Below are 16,901 nucleotides of genomic sequence, written 5' to 3' on the forward strand. Positions count from 1 at the left end.
AAATGTCATCTTGATATAAGGAGACAAACGCAAGAGTGGGTATTTTAACAACATAAAATTCACTAATGACTCTGCAGTACCATATTACAAAATGGGCAGCATTGCTAAAAGTAGCTATAAGAATTTTTAGAGCTGGAAATTTAAGAAACAAAGACAAACTATTTCATCTGTTAGAAAAAATAGTCAAGAGTGAGGAAACTGTTCATGTCCAAAAGTGTCTGCCCTCCCACCTCCCCTCTACAGAAATAGACCCAGCAACATATATTCACACCATGGAAGTCAAATTATTTTGCACATAAAAGGTAATTACGAGCAGTGCCATTTTTAATTTTGCACAGCCAATTATAATGTGTTACTAGAACAGAGGAAAACTACGTGAATATTCAATTCATTGTCACTTCTGACTCCGATGATCTGTTGCACAGCTATTTTACACGGTCCTGACATGACCAACGCTGAAATATTGCATCTAATTTTGGGCACTACATTACCAATAACATTTTGGCAATGGCTTCAGTTCAACAAAGCACTTAAACACATGCTTACTTTTAAGCATTTGTGTGATTCCAGAAAAGACTTAGCAAACTGGATCAAAGCTGGATAAAACACTAGTGAATAATCCTGTGTACGCAAGGATATGGACTGAATAATGTAATGGAGAAGTGGGTCTTTTCTATCCTTTTTTTCTGTGAAATTGGCCTCTGAAGAGATGCTGTAAACTCATATAGATAGGTTCAAAAATATATTTCATTAGCATGTCATACTGAGATACTCTGCTACCTAAACATTTGGTTCAAAAGAGCAAAGCTTCATCATATTTTATTCACATTTGTAAAACATGACCACAAGATTTGATAGGTTTATCACAAAAACACCATGTAAAGTGTGAACATGTTCCATAAGGATGTTAATATTCAGGTCTTTAGTAAGTGGGAATCAGAGAACAGAATGAGGATCTCTGTAGAATTTTACACATTTAAAAAATTACAGTACATTCTAAAAATAGTATTAATTTGCAATTCAAGCAGTTGTCTTGTGACCCTGTAAATTAACAAAATAATTTTCTACATCTAGGCATTTAAATAATGAGCTTAATAGTCAGACTTAAATCCCGCTTTCATTTACATCTTAAATTTCTCATGCCAGTTAGTACAATGGTTGTTCTGGAGAGGCCCATGACAAGCATGGCAAATGTGTAGTAAATCAGGAATGAAGTGATTTGATGGATGTATGGAGAATCTTACATAAAATTTGACTGTGCTATGCCTGACTCTGTCCTTGACCTCCACAATCACCAAATGCACATAAAAGCCGTGTCTACACGTGCACGCTACTTCGAAGTAGCGGCACTAACTTCGAAATACACGCATCGGGCGCTATTTCGAAGTTAACTTCGACGTTAGGCGGCGAGACGTCGAAGTTGCTAACCCCATGAGGGGATAGGAATAGCGCCCTACTTCGACGTTCAACGTCGAAGTAGGGACCGTGTAGTCGTTGCGCGTCCCGCAACGTCGAAATTGCCGGGTCCTCAATGGCAGCCATCAGCTGAGGGGTTGAGAGACGCTCTCTCCAGCCCCTCAGCTCAATGGTGGCCGCGTGGAGTGGCCCCTTAAAGGTCCCCTCCCCCTCCCTTCCGGTGCAGGAAGCTGAGGGAACATGCAGGCGGCAGCCCAGACACGCGGCCGGCCTGCACGTCCCTCAGCCACCCAGAACAGAGCCAGTACCTGCCATGGCTGCCCGGCAGCCCCCCAGCGCCCCCAGGGGACCCCCCCCAAGGGGAGCCAGAGCAGCCAGCGCAGCCAGGTGGGCAGCCAGGCTGGCAAGCGGTAGCGGGGCCCCTCCTGGACAGAGGCCGAGCTGCGGGACCTGCTGGGGCCCTGGAGCGAGGAGGAGGTGCTCCAGGTAATGGGGAGCAAGAGGCGGAACGCGGATGCGTTCGCTCGGCTGGCTGATGGCCTGGCTGCCCGGGGTCACCCTGCCCGCACTCCTAATCACGTCAGGAGTAAGGTGAAGGAGCTGCGGCAGGGTTACTCCCGGGCCCGGGATGCGGCCGGCCGATCTGGGGCCGCCCCCGTCACTTGCCCCTTTTACAGGGAGCTCAGGGACATCCTGGGCCCCCGGCACACCTCCTCCCCTCCAGCCACCCTTGATACTTCGGCCGACGAGCCCCAGCAGGCCCTGCAGCCGGAGTCCGCCCCGGAGGTAAGCCCTGAACCCCGGGGCCCCCCCCCGGAGCCCACCCCCGGGACATCGCGGCAGGAGGAGGAGGAGGAGGAGGAGGGGGGCTCCTCCTCCGCAGAATCCGGGCTGCAGATCCTCCTCCTGCCATCCCGGAGCAGCAGCCGGGCCTCCGCCCCCCGGGGATCTCCGGACCGTGGGAGCGGACCGACAGGTAGGTACCCCCCTCTGGTGCACATCCCGGGCTTGAGGGGCGGGGGGTAATAGATATGTGTCCAGGGCCCCCCACATGCTCACATGGCCATGGCCCCAAGGACAGCAGGGCCATGTCCGTCACAGCACTGCATCAGCCCCTGCCCCCCCCCCACCACGCACGACAGTGCCATGCCCCATCCCCGGGCCAGGGGGGAGCGGAACGTCGAGGGGCCCCCGGGCGGAGGGGGTGGGACACCCCGCAGCAGCAGCAGCAGCAGCAGGTGATGGAGTGGGGGGAGTGCAAAAGGGAGACTCAGGCTAGATATGAGCAACAAGAGCCGAATAGCTCCCAGGGGCAAAGGATGATCCTGGGGCTACAGCTGGCATGTGACACCTCTGCCCTGAACAAAGAGGAGGGAGGAGCCGAGCTGGCTTTGAATTGGGGAGGGAGGGCGAGGGCGGGGGCCACAGGTAGAGGCTAGGGGAAGGGAGAGCTGGAAGGCAGCCAGCCTGAGAAGGGGGAAAGCTGCATCCCAGAGGGGCCCCCCTTGGGGTCTTCTCCCCACGACGGGTTGGAAGGACTGTCTCTTCCGACAGCTGGTGCTGTCACTCCTGGGAGAAACTGGGCATCTGTGGCCTAAGAAACCTCTCCTGCTGTCAGACCCTGCGGAGTGAAGTGAGAGTCGCTCCCACCAGGGGACGGGGTGCAGTGCAGGGGGACCCCTGAACCCCATCCATCACAGCAGCATCTCCCGGGGATGGGGATTGGGAACCTGCAGCACAGGGCTGGGGGGACAAAGGCCACGGCTCGGGGCCCACACTAACGCCTGTCTCCATTCTTCTTCCCCCACTCCTCTCCTGTGTCCCGCACCTGCAGCATCAGAAGGACTGGAGGAGAGCGCCGGCGAGGCATCAGTGGTCCCGGAGAGCCCTCCGGGGCCATCGCCCCAGGCAAGCCCCTCAGCTGAGGACTGACCGGCCCCACGGTGGGCTAGACAGCGGACCCCGCGCCACCACCAGCCGACGGCGACGGACCCCCAGCTGCTGGCCATCCACCGTCGGCAGCTGGAGGTCGCGGAGCAGCACCTGCAGCTGCAGGAGCGGGCGCTGGCCTGGCGCCAAGAGGCATGGGGGGCCTACATGGAGACTTTCAACCGCCTGGTGGACTACCTGGCCCCCCATGCCGCGCCGGCCGCTGCAGCGCCTGACGTGCCTGCTCCACCCGCTGCACCACCAGCTGCTCTGCCCGTCGCCGTCCCGTCCGCCGTCGCCCCGCCACCCACCGCCGAGGGCCGGAGAGCCGAGGGACCCCTGGAGCCAGCTGAGACTCGCCGGGCATATCTTCCGGTCCGCCCCGCCCCCAGCCAGCCCCGGACAGGGCTGCGGCTGCGGCGGGGCTCCCGGCCGCCCACGCCCAGTGCCGGACTTTAGGGGCAAGGGGCCCGGGACGTGGCCCCCCCCCTTGTACATAGTTTGAGGTTATTATTTTGTGCCCCCCGTTTGCCCCGCCCCCCCATGTAAATAGTTCTCCCCTTTATCCTCCCTGGTTTTCTTTTCATTAATGAGGACACTTTTGTCTTACTATTGTTTTATTTGTACATATTACTTTGGTTCCACATGTTGTATATAGTTTGTTCTTGTTTTATATATTTATAGTTAAAAAAAAAGTTCTCAAAGAAAAAGAAGTTTAAGTTCAGCCACAAGTGCGTGCTGTCATTTGTCCAGGAAAAGTGGGAGGGGGGTGCGGTTGGGTGCTCCATGGTGTGGGCGTTGGGGCAGGAGTGTGGTGGAGGAAGGGGCGGGCAGTGGGGGGCCTGGCAGAGTTCACCCCGCGGCCTCATCATCGAAGTGGGCCCGCAGGGCCTCCCGGACCCGGGTCCCTTCGGGGTCCACCTGCCGACTGGGGGCAGCGGGTGGCTGCACGTCGGCCCTGCCGGCCTCCACAGCCCAGCCCTGGAAAAAGGCCTCCCCCTTGCTCTCCACCAAATTGTGCAGGGTGCAGCAGGCACCCGCAATCAGGGGGATTTTGTTGGGGCCTGCATCCAGGCGGGTCAGGAGACATCTCCAGCGTCCCTTCAGGAGGCCAAATGAGCGCTCCACCACCTGGTGCGTGTGGTTCAGGCACTGGTTGAAGCGCTCCTGGCTAGCGGAGAGATGGCTCGTGTACGGGTGCATGAGCCAGGGCCGGAGTGGGTATGCTGCATCTGCGATGACACAGAGGGGCGTGGTGGTGTCCCCCACAGGGATCTCCCGCTGGGGGATGTAGGTCCCCGCCTCCAGCCGGCGGCACAGGCCCGAGTTCCGGAAAACCCGGGCGTCGTGGGTGCTGCCAGGCCAGCCCACATAAATGTCCTGGAAACAGCCCCGGCTGTCCACCAAGGCCTGGAGGACCACAGAATGGTAGCCCTTGCGATTCATGTAGCGTCCTCCACTGTGATGCGGGGCGCGGATGGGGATGTGAGTCCCATCCAGAGCCCCGACGCAACTGGGGAAGCCCAGGGTGGCAAAGGCCGCGATGGTGGCATCTGAGTCCCCCAGCCTCACGAGCCTGTGCAGGAGCATGGCATTGATGGCACGCACAACCTGCAGGGAAAGCACATGGGACAGCACCAATGAGGGGTGAGCAGGGTGCGCATGGCCCTGCCCTCCCCTCCCCTGGCCTCCCCCGCCCTCCCCTCCCCTCCTCTGCCCTGCCCTGCCCTGGCCTCCCCTCCCCTGCCCTCCTCTGCCCGGGCCCCTTCCCCTGCCCTGCCCTCCCCCCGTGGGTTCTCTTACCTCCATGAGGACAGCCCCGACGGTGGCCTTGCTGACACCAAACTGCTGCCCCACGGATCAGTAGCTGTCGGGAGTGGCCAGCTTCCAGACAGCGATGCCGACCCGTTTCTCCACTGTGAGGGCACGCCGCATGGCGGTGTCCTGGTGCCTGAGTGCGGGGGTGAGCCACTGGCACAGCACCATAAATGTCTGCCAGCTCATCCTGAAGTTCCTGAGCCAGCGGTCGTCGTCCCACTCCCCAAGCACCAGCCGCTCCCACCAGTCGGTGCTGGTGGGGTAGCTCCACAGAAGACGGCGTGTGAGGCGGGGGGTGGGGGGCAGGGTGCTGCAAAGTTGGGGGTTGAGCCCTGCTGCCCTGGGGGCAGCTCCTCCTCCGGTGTAGCAAGGAGGTGCTCAGCTGCCTCCCGCATGGCATGGAGCAGGGCAAGCCCTGCTCCTGCTGGGAGGGCTGGGTGGACCTCTGGCTGCTGCTGCTGCTGGGGGTCCATGACTGCGTCGCCCGGGGTCTGTGTGCCTATGGCTCCTCAGACCGCGTGCTGTGCAGGCTGTGTGTGTCTGGGAGGGGCCCTTTAAGGGAGCGGCTAGCTGTTGCCCTGGAAGCGCTAGTCCGCCCTGTGACCCTGTCTGCAGCTGTGCCTGGCATCCCTATTTCGATGTGTGCTACTTTGGCGTGTAGACGTTCCCTCACTGCGCCTATTTCGATGTTGTGCTGTGCAACGTCGAAGTTGAACATCGACGTTGCCAGCCCTGGAGGACGTGTAGACATTATTCATCGAAATACCCTATTTCGATGTCGCTACATCGAAATAAGCTATTTCAATGTAGGCTTCATGTGTAGACGTAGCCAAAATGAGTTAAACTTATTAAATATACCCTCATCTCCAGCTTCATCTCTCTCTCTCATCTCGTCTTCACAGTAAAGCTACAACCAGAGATATGTAGTTGCAAAAACACAGATCTCCAACAAATAAAATTATTTGGGCCTGCTAAATCCAGGGTTGGGAGTTCACTCCTCGAGAGGGCTATTTAGGGGTCTGAGGCAAATAGATTAAAAAAAAAATTGTCAGGGATGGTGCTTGGTCCTGCCAAGAGGGCAGGAGGCTCTCAAGGCCCTTCCAGTTCTATGAGATGTGTGCATCTCCATATTTCTATTTCTATCATAGAAGGGTGCAACTCTTAACTACTTATCAAGATTTTCAAGTAGCCCCCAATCAAAAATGATTGCCCATCCGTTCTGTGTATTAACTCCAAGATCACAAGTCCCCCATCTGGTTGATTGATAGCATGGCTTCACTGGTGCCCCCAGCCACTGTTTCTATCTCCTAGGACCACTTTTAAGGCAGTTGAGGGAAGAGGGTTTCCTAACATGGAGTTTGTAAGATCTGCAGGCTTGAAGGGAATGATCAGTCTCTCCTCTCCTCCTGCCGTTTTATTTCCCATGTGAAGTCATTAGCAACTTAGTGATATAACAGCCCTCACCAAAGCACCCAACTGTGCTAGCAGATGCAAGCTATAATTTAATGTGGAGAAAAAGCTGGAGGACTAGATACACATGCTTTCATATAAGTATGCTCAGCAAGAAGTATTAGGAAGGTCAAATCGGACAAATATGATATTTCTACACAGGATACTTGGGAAAGATTCCTGTGGGGCGCCGGCTGCTCTTTAGCACTTTCTGTACCAACTTGCTTGTGACCTCAGGGTATGGCAGATTAAGCTGATTTATTTAGCATTACAAATGCCTGTGTAGTCTATGATCCATCTTGCCTGCACAAAGAAGGTTTACCAGTTAAAGGCTGCATTTCTGTTCGAACATTCTTCAGAAAGAAATTATTAAAATTATTTTATATAGCAATGCAAAAGTTAAGTCAATTGCCATACTCTGTCCCAATTTCTAAAGCTACCACGAGAGGGCACTCCTTCCACTAGAATGCCAAGAGGCTGCTTGAATGCATGCAGCAGAGCCCACAAAGGAATAATGGCCCCACAAATTCCAAAAATCACAACCACCTATCTGGGTTCTGTAGCTGCTTCGGTTACTAAGCTTTGCTTTTCTTTTCCTGGGTTTGTGACTCAGACTTCTATGTCAGGGCCTATTTTTAATGGCCCTAAAGCACCACCGAGAAAACTAACCTCTGCCTCTCTGGTGATTCTTTTTGCAATACCACAGCAGTGTTACCTGGATCATTGGCAGTGATGATTTGTTGAGTCGCTGAGGGACAGATAATATGTCACACATACTTCAGTGTATTAAATGCAAAAAGATTCTTGTGCAGATGATACAAAAATTTAATCGAGGACAGTGGAGCCAACCGCTACTGAAGGCCTGGGGGCAAGGTAGGAGGGGAGCCGGATCCCACAAGGGGTGGAGCTTATGGCGGTCAGGCTAAGGGGGTGAGGGCATGCTGCCACAGAGCTGAGCATGGAGTGATGGCACAGTGCTGCCACAGCATTTCAAAAAGACGCAGAGCTCCGGCCTCCATCTCTGCTACTTTGACAGTGGTGGCGGCTAGAGCTTGGGCCCCTTTGAAAATGCTGGGCTCTGAGGCAACTGCCCCCTTGGCCCCCCCGTCAGCAATTCAACTCAAACAAGTGCCGTTAAAACCTTCATAACACACCCCAGGGGCATTCTGTTTAGGCTGAACATTTTCTAAACAAAAATACGTCTGGCTGCTTAAAAAACCCCACACACTGGCATCATTTTGCACATTCCTTGAACACTAGAACCTTAGTGTTGTGAATCTCACGGCAGGAGAAGAAGACAAATAAAACCAATACCGTTTACTAACTTCTGCAAAATTACCTAATAGTTTTCCACATGTGATAATGGTGCAGGGTAGCGATGTCTATATCTATGAACTTTCCACGGCTGAAGTGAGGACTATGGCCCATAGCACGGCAAGGATAAAAGACAGTGATATAAAGCTTTCCATTCTAGTCTTGAGCCATTAGACCTTAAGATCATCATTTGTCCAGGACTGAATATAGCCCATTTTATCTTTCACCCCAGTGCTTAATTCAGACATCCACTCCCAGTTCCTTATGATGAACCCTTTATAGCACACATACTACTACATATGCTTCGTCTCTGTGAGCATGTGCCACCGGGGCCCAGAGCAAGGTGAGGGGGGGCAGTCTGGCTCTCTGCTCCAAAAGGGGTGGGGCCAAGAGCAGAAGGGGTGGGGCCTAAGGCAGTCAGCCCTCACTGCCACCCAGGCTGTGGCACTGGGCGCCCCCTTACACACTTACAGCTGCATGCAGCAGCAAAGTGGCACTATCGTGGCACTTCAAAGGGGCCTGGAGTTCCGGCCATTGCCACTGCCAACATAGCAGCAGTGATGGCCAGAGCTCTGGGCCCCTGTGAATTGCTGGGACTTGGGGTAACTGCCCTCTTGCCCCCCTTGTTGTCAGGCCTGACGAATGATGCCTCTACTGCTCAACTGACATACAACCCTTTGCCCCCACCCTGTCAGTGGGCCTGGTATGGGCTCCATGAATCTATGTATATGCAGAAGCCATAGCCACACTAGAATAAAAGGTGGCTTTTTAATGTGTGTTAGCTTAAGCTGCAGGGCTCATCTCCACCAGTTAACTCATGATAAAATTACAATTTGCCTTGCTGGTACTAGGATTTTAATCGGTGCTTTTTAATGCATTAGCTGATTAAAAAATACGCCTTTAGTCCTAGTGAAAAAAGGCCACACTGCAACAAGCATGCAAGCCACTGCACGCTTTAAGACATTAACGACTAAAAGAGATCATGGCTTGGTTTTGTCATCTGACATTTTCAACAAGCTTCTAAAAACCAATTAGTACTACAGTGTAAACCGAGGTTTTTCAACATAGCTAATTACAATAAACAAACATTTGTGATCGTTTTATATCATCTGTTTGGAAACAATTTAAGTAACAACAACAAAAATATACCTACTTCTTTTCTGGGAAACTTAGCTGGGAAATGAAGCCAGTCACGTGCTGTTTGTCTGATAATGACAGGATCAAGTATCCTGATTTGGTTAGGTTTATATATCATCTTCAAGGCTGGTTTCTTCCAAAAACCATTAGTATTCTGTAATAGTCAAATATCTTGTTTTACTCTTAGGGTCAGTTGATTTGCTGTTGTAGCATCTCTAAGTTTAGGTCACACATCATGCATTTGGAGTGGACAGAGAAGAGAAGCCAAACACTTTATTTAAAAAATCACCACAGACAGGGTTTTTGATTTTTTACATTTCTCAAAATGTTACCGAGGATATAGCAGAATAGTGAGTTTCTTGCATATTAAAGAGCCAGAAGTTTCACAAGTTTTCCAGAAAGAAAATATTACACACTAATTTATCTCTGTCACAGCTTAGAAGAGTTCAGAAAAACCCACCGGACTCAGTAATATCTGCCGATACCTCTCCTCCTTGAAGTCAAGAGCAGTTTCACCTACGTAACTGAAGGTGGAATTTGGCCTATGCTATTCTGAGACAACCTGGGTGATCAGTCAGATTTTCTGTACTTTGCTTGCTCGTATGCATGGATGGGGAGTCATTTTAAGTTCCTCCTGCTGCTTTACAGGGTTGCCAACTCTTATTTTACAGTATGTAGATTTATTTGAAATGATGCAAGTTATACACATTTATGCAAATTCAGGGTCTGCTGATGTGTGCTTTGAAAACGTTGGCAGATATGTGCTTATTTCTCACTTTGAAAACAGAGTAACTGATTCTGACCTCAGTCACCCCAGTATAAATCAGGAGTAATTCCACTGAAGTGTAATAAATTTTAACACTTGCCTTCCTCAAAAACTTAGTGATTCTAGCATAAGGGAGAGCAGAAAGAAGCCAAACATCCTCCACTTAATCAATTTTTAAAATAATGCCACATGTCCTATAAAAAATTCACCTTCTCAATATGCCACGTAAATCTACTGGATCAAAAGTATTCTCACTGAGGTGGGGAACAGAGGGCAAGCGGTGATGAATGCTTCAAAAACTAAAATCCTTTTTCCAGGCATATACTCCTAGTAATATAAGAGAAACAACTACAGGTTGGGAGGGTGGGTATCCTAAATCTACATGACATAAAACAGACAGGTAATATGCTCAGCCAGAGTACACTGCTGTAGTTTCCATTCATTCTAATTACACTGTTTTACAACGGTGAAGCTTTGACCGAGAATATTTCCCAAAGATTTTCTTGTCTTCAACTACGCTATAGGAATGTTGCATGAGCAATTCCGCTACAAGCAAATTCATACAGACACAGGGTTCCATTTTATAAACAAGATGTTTATTTTACTACTCCAATTTACCACAGCACTTTACTGCTCAGATTACTACCCAAGACAAACAAAACCATGACAATTTGAACCAAAACTAAATACAATAAACAAACTTACTATTTTCTGACCACTCAGTATATCCCAGAGCCATTTTAAATCATGTGGTTTGAATACCAGAAGAACTACAGTCGTATCAGGATCGTAGTGAATTGGATCTGAAAAAATAGACTCTGGATAAAAAAGTCGGAAAGTTGTCTTCCTCCCAACATCCTCCTCATACCCAATAATGGGACCATTATTCATTCTGTAAACAAGGGAGAAAATATACAAACAGCATCACCATAAAGCCATTTTGGTGGTCTTAATAAGGCAAATGGCACAAGGATTCAGCAGCATGACTTTTATTAACAATGTTAATTGGAAGATGTGCAGTTTTATGGTAAATCTTGCACTGACAATTTACACTAGGGTTTTCAACTTGGAAGGAAATTTGACCACGAAGGTTAAGAATAAAACAGAACATAGCCAATCATGCAGCCGTAATATAGCAAAATACCCTCTGACGTTGGCCCATAAACTGAAATACTGCCTTAGAACTTAAAATTATCTAGGTCAGTTTAATTCAATAGCAATTTTCCCCTAAGTCATGATGTGGGAAGCTATGGCCTCTGTTGTTGTTTCATTTGTTTAGTAATTGACAGCCAAGGTAGTAGAAAAACAAATATGGTACAACTGGTCATTACAAAGCTAAACTATTCTAGGGCAGCCAACTGGGCAGTCACCATGGCAAGTCCCCAGGGTAAATCTATGCATACTTTTGGATGGGAAAATTCTGGAAAAGTTGCTCCTGGCAGTAACTGATGGGCAGTCAGCTGAAGGTGGTTTTGTGCTGAAGAACACTGAATTGTACCTTCACCACAGAAATAGGGGGGATTGGAAACTGTGTCTTTTGTGTTTCTGTAGATCCTCAAATGAAGCGAAGTGAAAGCATCCGAAGAAAGGCCTGGCATGGAAAGCTATTGATTAATTGCTGGGCGGTGTTTTCAGAAAAGACAACACAACTCTCAAAGTGGATGGTTTAGATATAAGAAATCTTATCTTGGGTGGAGTTAGACTAGATGACCCGGGCAGTTCCTTCTAATCAGACACGCTAGAGTGGGGAGTATGCATACAAAATCTGTGGAAGACACCAAGCTTGGGAGGAACTGTACACACTTTGGAAACAGATTCAAAATGACCTTGACAAATTAGCAAATTGATCTGAGTTCATCAAGATAAACTTCAATAAAGACAAGTGCAAAGTACTGCAGTCAGGTAAGGAAAAAAATAATCACATGCCCAACTACAAAATGGGGAATAACTGACTAGGTGGCAGTACTGTTGACAAGGGATGAGAAAGTTACTCACTCTGTGCAGTAACAATGGTTCTCTGAGATGTGTGTTCCCACGGGTGCTCCACTATGGGTGTCGGTACGTCCTTGTGCCGGTGCTCGGAGGGTCTTCTATAGCCATGGTTTCTTGTGCCATATATGCTCAGTAGTGCCTCCTTGTGCTATCTGGTGCACATGGTATGGGCCCCTCCATTTCTTCTCTACCCAGGCAAAAAGAGCAGGATGCTCCAAAGCAGGGGAAGGGGGGAGGGAAGCAGAGCACCCCCAGGAGGCACACATCTCAAAGCACCATCATCACTGCACAAGTAACTTCCTTTTCTTCTTCAGGTAGTGATGCTGTCGGTGCTCCACTCTGGGTGACTATAAAGCAGCCGTTGCACTTTGGAGGAGCGTTTGGAGCCCAGTAACAACTACAGTCGACAGAACTGTTTGACCTACTGGAATGGAGAGAGCAATGGAAGACAAAAGAGCCTAGTGCTGTGCAAACATGTTGCTGGAAGACCATGTCACCACCTTGCACATGACCGTAAGGAGCACGTTCTTGAGAAAGGCAGTAGTGGGAGAGACAGCCTGGGCAGAAGGGGCGGTGACAGCACCCAGAAGCTCCCTTCAGTGAAGGGCACAGCATGTGTGAATACAGGGGGAGATCCACTTGGACAGCCATTGAGATGAAACGGGCAACAGAGAGGAAGAGCCTGATAGTTGCACCAACGCCTCATGCGGTTGATGCAGAAGGCCCCCCAAATGTTCAGAGCATGCCATGCCAGAAGCACAGGATCAGAGTGCAACTTCGGGAAGAACGCAGGTAAGTGGATAGGTTCATTGATATCAAGTAGAGAGAGAAACTTAGGAAGAAACTTAGGATGAGGGTGAAGAATGATCTTGTCCTTGGTAAAACACCATATAAGGAGGTTCAGCCAGGAGAGTGGCAAACTACCCAGCCCTCCTGGACGATCTGATGGCAACAAAAATGAAACCTTCATCGACAGATGGAGCCAGGAACACGTCATCAGGGGTTCAAAGGGCAACGTCATGAGGCAGTTGAGTACACGATTAAGGTCCCAAATAGGGACTGGAGGACAAACTGACAGGAAGGTGTTTTGCAGACCCATCAGAAAACGTTTGGTGATGGGATGGGTGAGAAAGGAAATCCCACCCTCTGCTTGGTGGAACCCCCACCAATGTTATGGACAGAATGCACCCAGACAGTGCCGAGAGCTAGACCTGGCTCACGCAGCGTAGCAGGTCGTCACGGAGGACAGGAAGGGGTGCAGTGAGGAGGCACAGGATGGTTAGCATCCACCCATTGGGAGAACAGCGTCAACTTGTAGAGGTAGGACTTGCATGTCGACTCCCCTCTGCTGTTAATGAGAACCCTCTTCACCCTCTCAGAGCGTGCGATTTCAGCAGTCTGGAACCATTAAGAAGCCACATGTGGAGGTGCAACCTGAATGAATTGGGGTGAAGGGTGTGGCCAAAATCTTGAGACAGAAGTTCTGGCAATGGGGAAGAGGATACGGAGCCTCTACGGCCATGCCAGCGCTATCAGGATGAGGCAACCCCCATCCAGTCTGACCTTGAGCAGAAGCTTTTGAAGCAAAGGAAAGGGAGGAAATGTGTAGAGGAGGGGTGCGTCCCACTTGATGGAGAAGGCGTCCCCAAGGGAGTGTCTCCCCAGACCCACTCTGGAACAATTCTGGTGACACTTCCTGTTGACTCGGGTCGCTAACAGGTCTATGCATGGCTGGCTCAGAAGCTGGAACAGGTGACTGAGGGCCACCGTGTCCACCTCCCATTTTTGGTGATTGCTGAACAAGTGACTGAGGGTGTCGAGGGTCATGTTCAGTACCCTGAGGAGATATGTGATGCCAAAGACACCAAGTCCACAATTTTAGTGTTGTCTGTGAGGATGTCGACCTACCTGCATGTGAGATGCTGTTGGAAATGCCTGCAACTGCTCTGAGTTCCAGGAAGTTTATGTGAAGCACTTGCTTAGTGAAGGACCATTTGTCCTGGATCGTGCAAGGACCCAAACAGGTCCCCCATCTCATAAGGGAGGCATCCATAGTAAGGGCGATGGACAGGGTGGCTGGTGGAACGGCACCCTGCTGAGAATGTTGTCAGGACATGTCCACCGCCGGAGGGAGGCGAGAACGTGCAGCAGTGCAGTCATGGCCTTGAACAGTGGGTCCCTGACTGGGGAATAACGTGGCCAGCCATAAGTGAAGACATTGCATGTGATATCTGGCCAGTTTGACCACGTAGGTAGCAGCAGCCATGTGCCCCAACAGCTTGAGGCAGATGCACACTGGGAAGGTGGGGGACAGTCGCACCATCAGGATGAGATCACACAGGGCCCAGAATCTCTGGAGGGGCAGAGCGGCCCTCATGGTGGTAGTGTTTATGTGAGCCCTCATAAACTCTAGGGACTGTGTGGGCTGAAGCACTGACTTCTCAGAGTTTATGTGGAAGCTGAGACTTAACAGGAGGTCTGTGGTGACCTGCACCATGAGAAAGGCCTCTGAGAATGATGGCCTTTTCTGAGACAATCATCCAGACAGGGGAAAATGATGACCCTGTGTCGATGCAGGTGGGCGGCCAAGACTGCCAGAGTCTTGGAGAATACCCTGGGCACAGTGGACAGCCCAAAGAGGAGGACCCGCTACTGACAATGGTGGGACCACACTGTAAATCAGAGGAAATGTCTGTGCACCGAGTGGATTGTGATGTGGAAACAAGCATCTTGTAGGCTGAGAGCCAATTGTTTTGGTCCAGTGCTGGAATAATACTCATGAGAGTCACCCTCTTGAACCGTCAATAAGAGAATGTATTTGTTGAGCCTCCTGAGGTCAAGGATGGGCCTCTAACCCCTATACCCTCCCCCCATTTTTCTTCTGAGTTAGGAAGTATGTGGAGTAAAACCTCCTATCCTGAAACTCTGTGTGGATCAGCTCAATGGAACCCAGATGGAGGAGGTATTGAACCTCTTGCTGAAGGAGAGGGATGAGGTGAGGGGTAGAGGTACATGGGATAGAATATTCCTGGGCCACTAGCTCCAGGACCCACTTGTCTGAGGTAACCATGGCCCAGTGGCATTAAAAAGTACGGAGACTGTGGTGGAACAGATGGCGCCCACACTATGCAATGGCTGGAGTAGAAACATCTCTCTAACTCTCAACCACACCCTCACAACTGCTGTTTGGACTTTTGAGGGTGGGATGCTGTGGGCTGCTGGTATTGTTGCCAGTGGAGACTTTGTCATTGGGACCTGTGCTGCTGGCGAGGTTCAAAGCATTACGGTTGCTTCTGGAACTGCTCCCGTGGTCGCTAATGGGGAGAGTAGTGGGCCTGCTTGTACGCAGCATGGTGCATGAATCCTTCACAGAGTGAAGGACCTCATCCATCTTTTCAGCAAACAAATAATGCTCGTCAAAGGCGAGGTCCTTCGCTTTTTGCTGGAGCTCGTTGGGGATCCCCTGAGGGCTGAAGCCATGATGAGGCTTGTCCACGTCTACCATGATGTGGCAATGTGCACCACATCCATCGTGGACTGATGTACCTTGAGGGCAGTGATGTGCCCTTTCCAGATGACATTCATGAGGGCCAGGCGCCATTGCTCAGGGAAGGTGGGGACCAACTCCTGCAGTTTGGAGTAATTTAGATGGTCGTAGTCAGTCAGCATGGGCCATATAATTCGCCACCCACAGAAGCATCATGCCTGATGAACTGATTTTGCGTCCCATGATGTCCCACTACTTACTCAACTTGTCTTGAGGGGTGGAACAAAAGGACTGTGTCTAATTGCAGACGGCATCCACCACCAACGAATTTGGCTGCGGGTGGGTAAATAAGAACTCCACATGCTTCGAGGCCATGACGTAGTGCTTGTCAGCCCTCTTGGTGGGAGGGAGGGATGACAGTGTCTAACATAAGATGTCGGTGGGGTACATAAGGACCTTGTCCCATGGGCATTGCAATCCTGGAGAAGAAAGGAGGCGGCAGGGTGCAGACAAGCTTGTATTGTTTAACCAGCACCTCCTGCATGTCCTTTTCCTGGGACTGGGCCATCCACTGGAACAACTCCTGAAATGCCCTTGAGTTGTCTGCAGGTGGAGGCGACACCAAAAGCACCGCGTCCTCTGGTGAAGACAAGGAACAGTGCAGCGTGGATCTATCCTCACTCTCTGACACGGAATCCTAAGCCCCAGAATGTTGAGATGGTGGATATGTCGCCGACATGGTGGGCTGTGGTGACATGGGGTGAACCCTGGACACCCTGGATGGTGCCAATGGGGCCTGAGAGTGGGACGACTATGTCTGCCAAGATGACCACCGCAGCACTGGCTCATGAAGGTATGGGCAGTGGTGTGCAAGACACAGTGGGGGCAGCTGCGGGTAGGCCATAGTGGGCGGCACATCTTCCCAAATGGAGTGCATGGGGCTTGGGTGCTGTGATGAAAAGACACTTCTACAGCCAGAACCACCCCTTCCCAGGGTGGGGGATTTAGCTCCCAAGCCCTGCAAAAACCCTGAGCACTGAGATAAATGGGGATGCAGGCAGCACCAGGGACGCGCAGTGCAGTAAGCTGGGCGGCGCCAGTACCGCACACTCTCTAGGTTGTGAGTCCTCACAGCACCATTCCGATGCCATGCCATGCCACGCGCTGGTGCAGAAGACTTGGCGAAGCAGTAGCCTGGTTCTACTTCAGTGCTGCATGAGAAAGTGGCAGTGCCTCGGCCCTGCGCTTGCACGGTACCAAGTCTGGTGCCTCGTGCGAATGGCACAGAGATTTGGAACAGAGCTGTTTGTGCTCCCGCTCCAGCACTGAGGGTGGGGTCTCAGTTTTGGAGGATCTCTTATAACCAGGGGTAAAAGCGGCTGAAGCCAGTGGTGCCAACAGTGTTGGAGGCAGTGGGTGTTGGCAGCTTGGTTCTGAATGTGCTCCCTTTAGCTGTGTCAGCTTAGACTGTGCTGGGGAGACTGCAGCAGTCTTTCTAACTGGCACGGCCTATGAGGATGACGCATGAGGCCAGGAAAATGCTGGAGAAGGGTCCGCCGTTAGTGGCAGGGTGCTAACCAAGGTAAGAACACA

At 51.1% G+C, this 16,901-nt stretch overlaps 1 protein-coding gene across 4 annotated transcripts in view; it reads right to left on the bottom strand.

Annotated features, from left to right (window-relative positions):
• The window catches only part of ST3GAL6 (ST3 beta-galactoside alpha-2,3-sialyltransferase 6), an 87,155-nt gene that overhangs the window by 6,161 nt on the left and 64,093 nt on the right, over nucleotides 1-16,901 (bottom strand). For all 4 annotated transcript variants that reach the window (XM_074999740.1, XM_074999758.1, XM_074999748.1 and 1 more), the window contains 2 exons: nucleotides 10,535-10,721; nucleotides 9,080-9,217 (listed from right to left, as the gene is read on the bottom strand). In XM_074999740.1, the coding sequence (XP_074855841.1) occupies nucleotides 9,080-9,217; nucleotides 10,535-10,721 (325 nt within the window). The remainder of the gene's footprint in view (nucleotides 1-9,079; nucleotides 9,218-10,534; nucleotides 10,722-16,901) is intronic.

This window comes from Carettochelys insculpta, chromosome 1 (assembly GCF_033958435.1).
Source record: "Carettochelys insculpta isolate YL-2023 chromosome 1, ASM3395843v1, whole genome shotgun sequence".
NCBI classification, from domain to species: Eukaryota; Metazoa; Chordata; order Testudines; family Carettochelyidae; genus Carettochelys; species Carettochelys insculpta.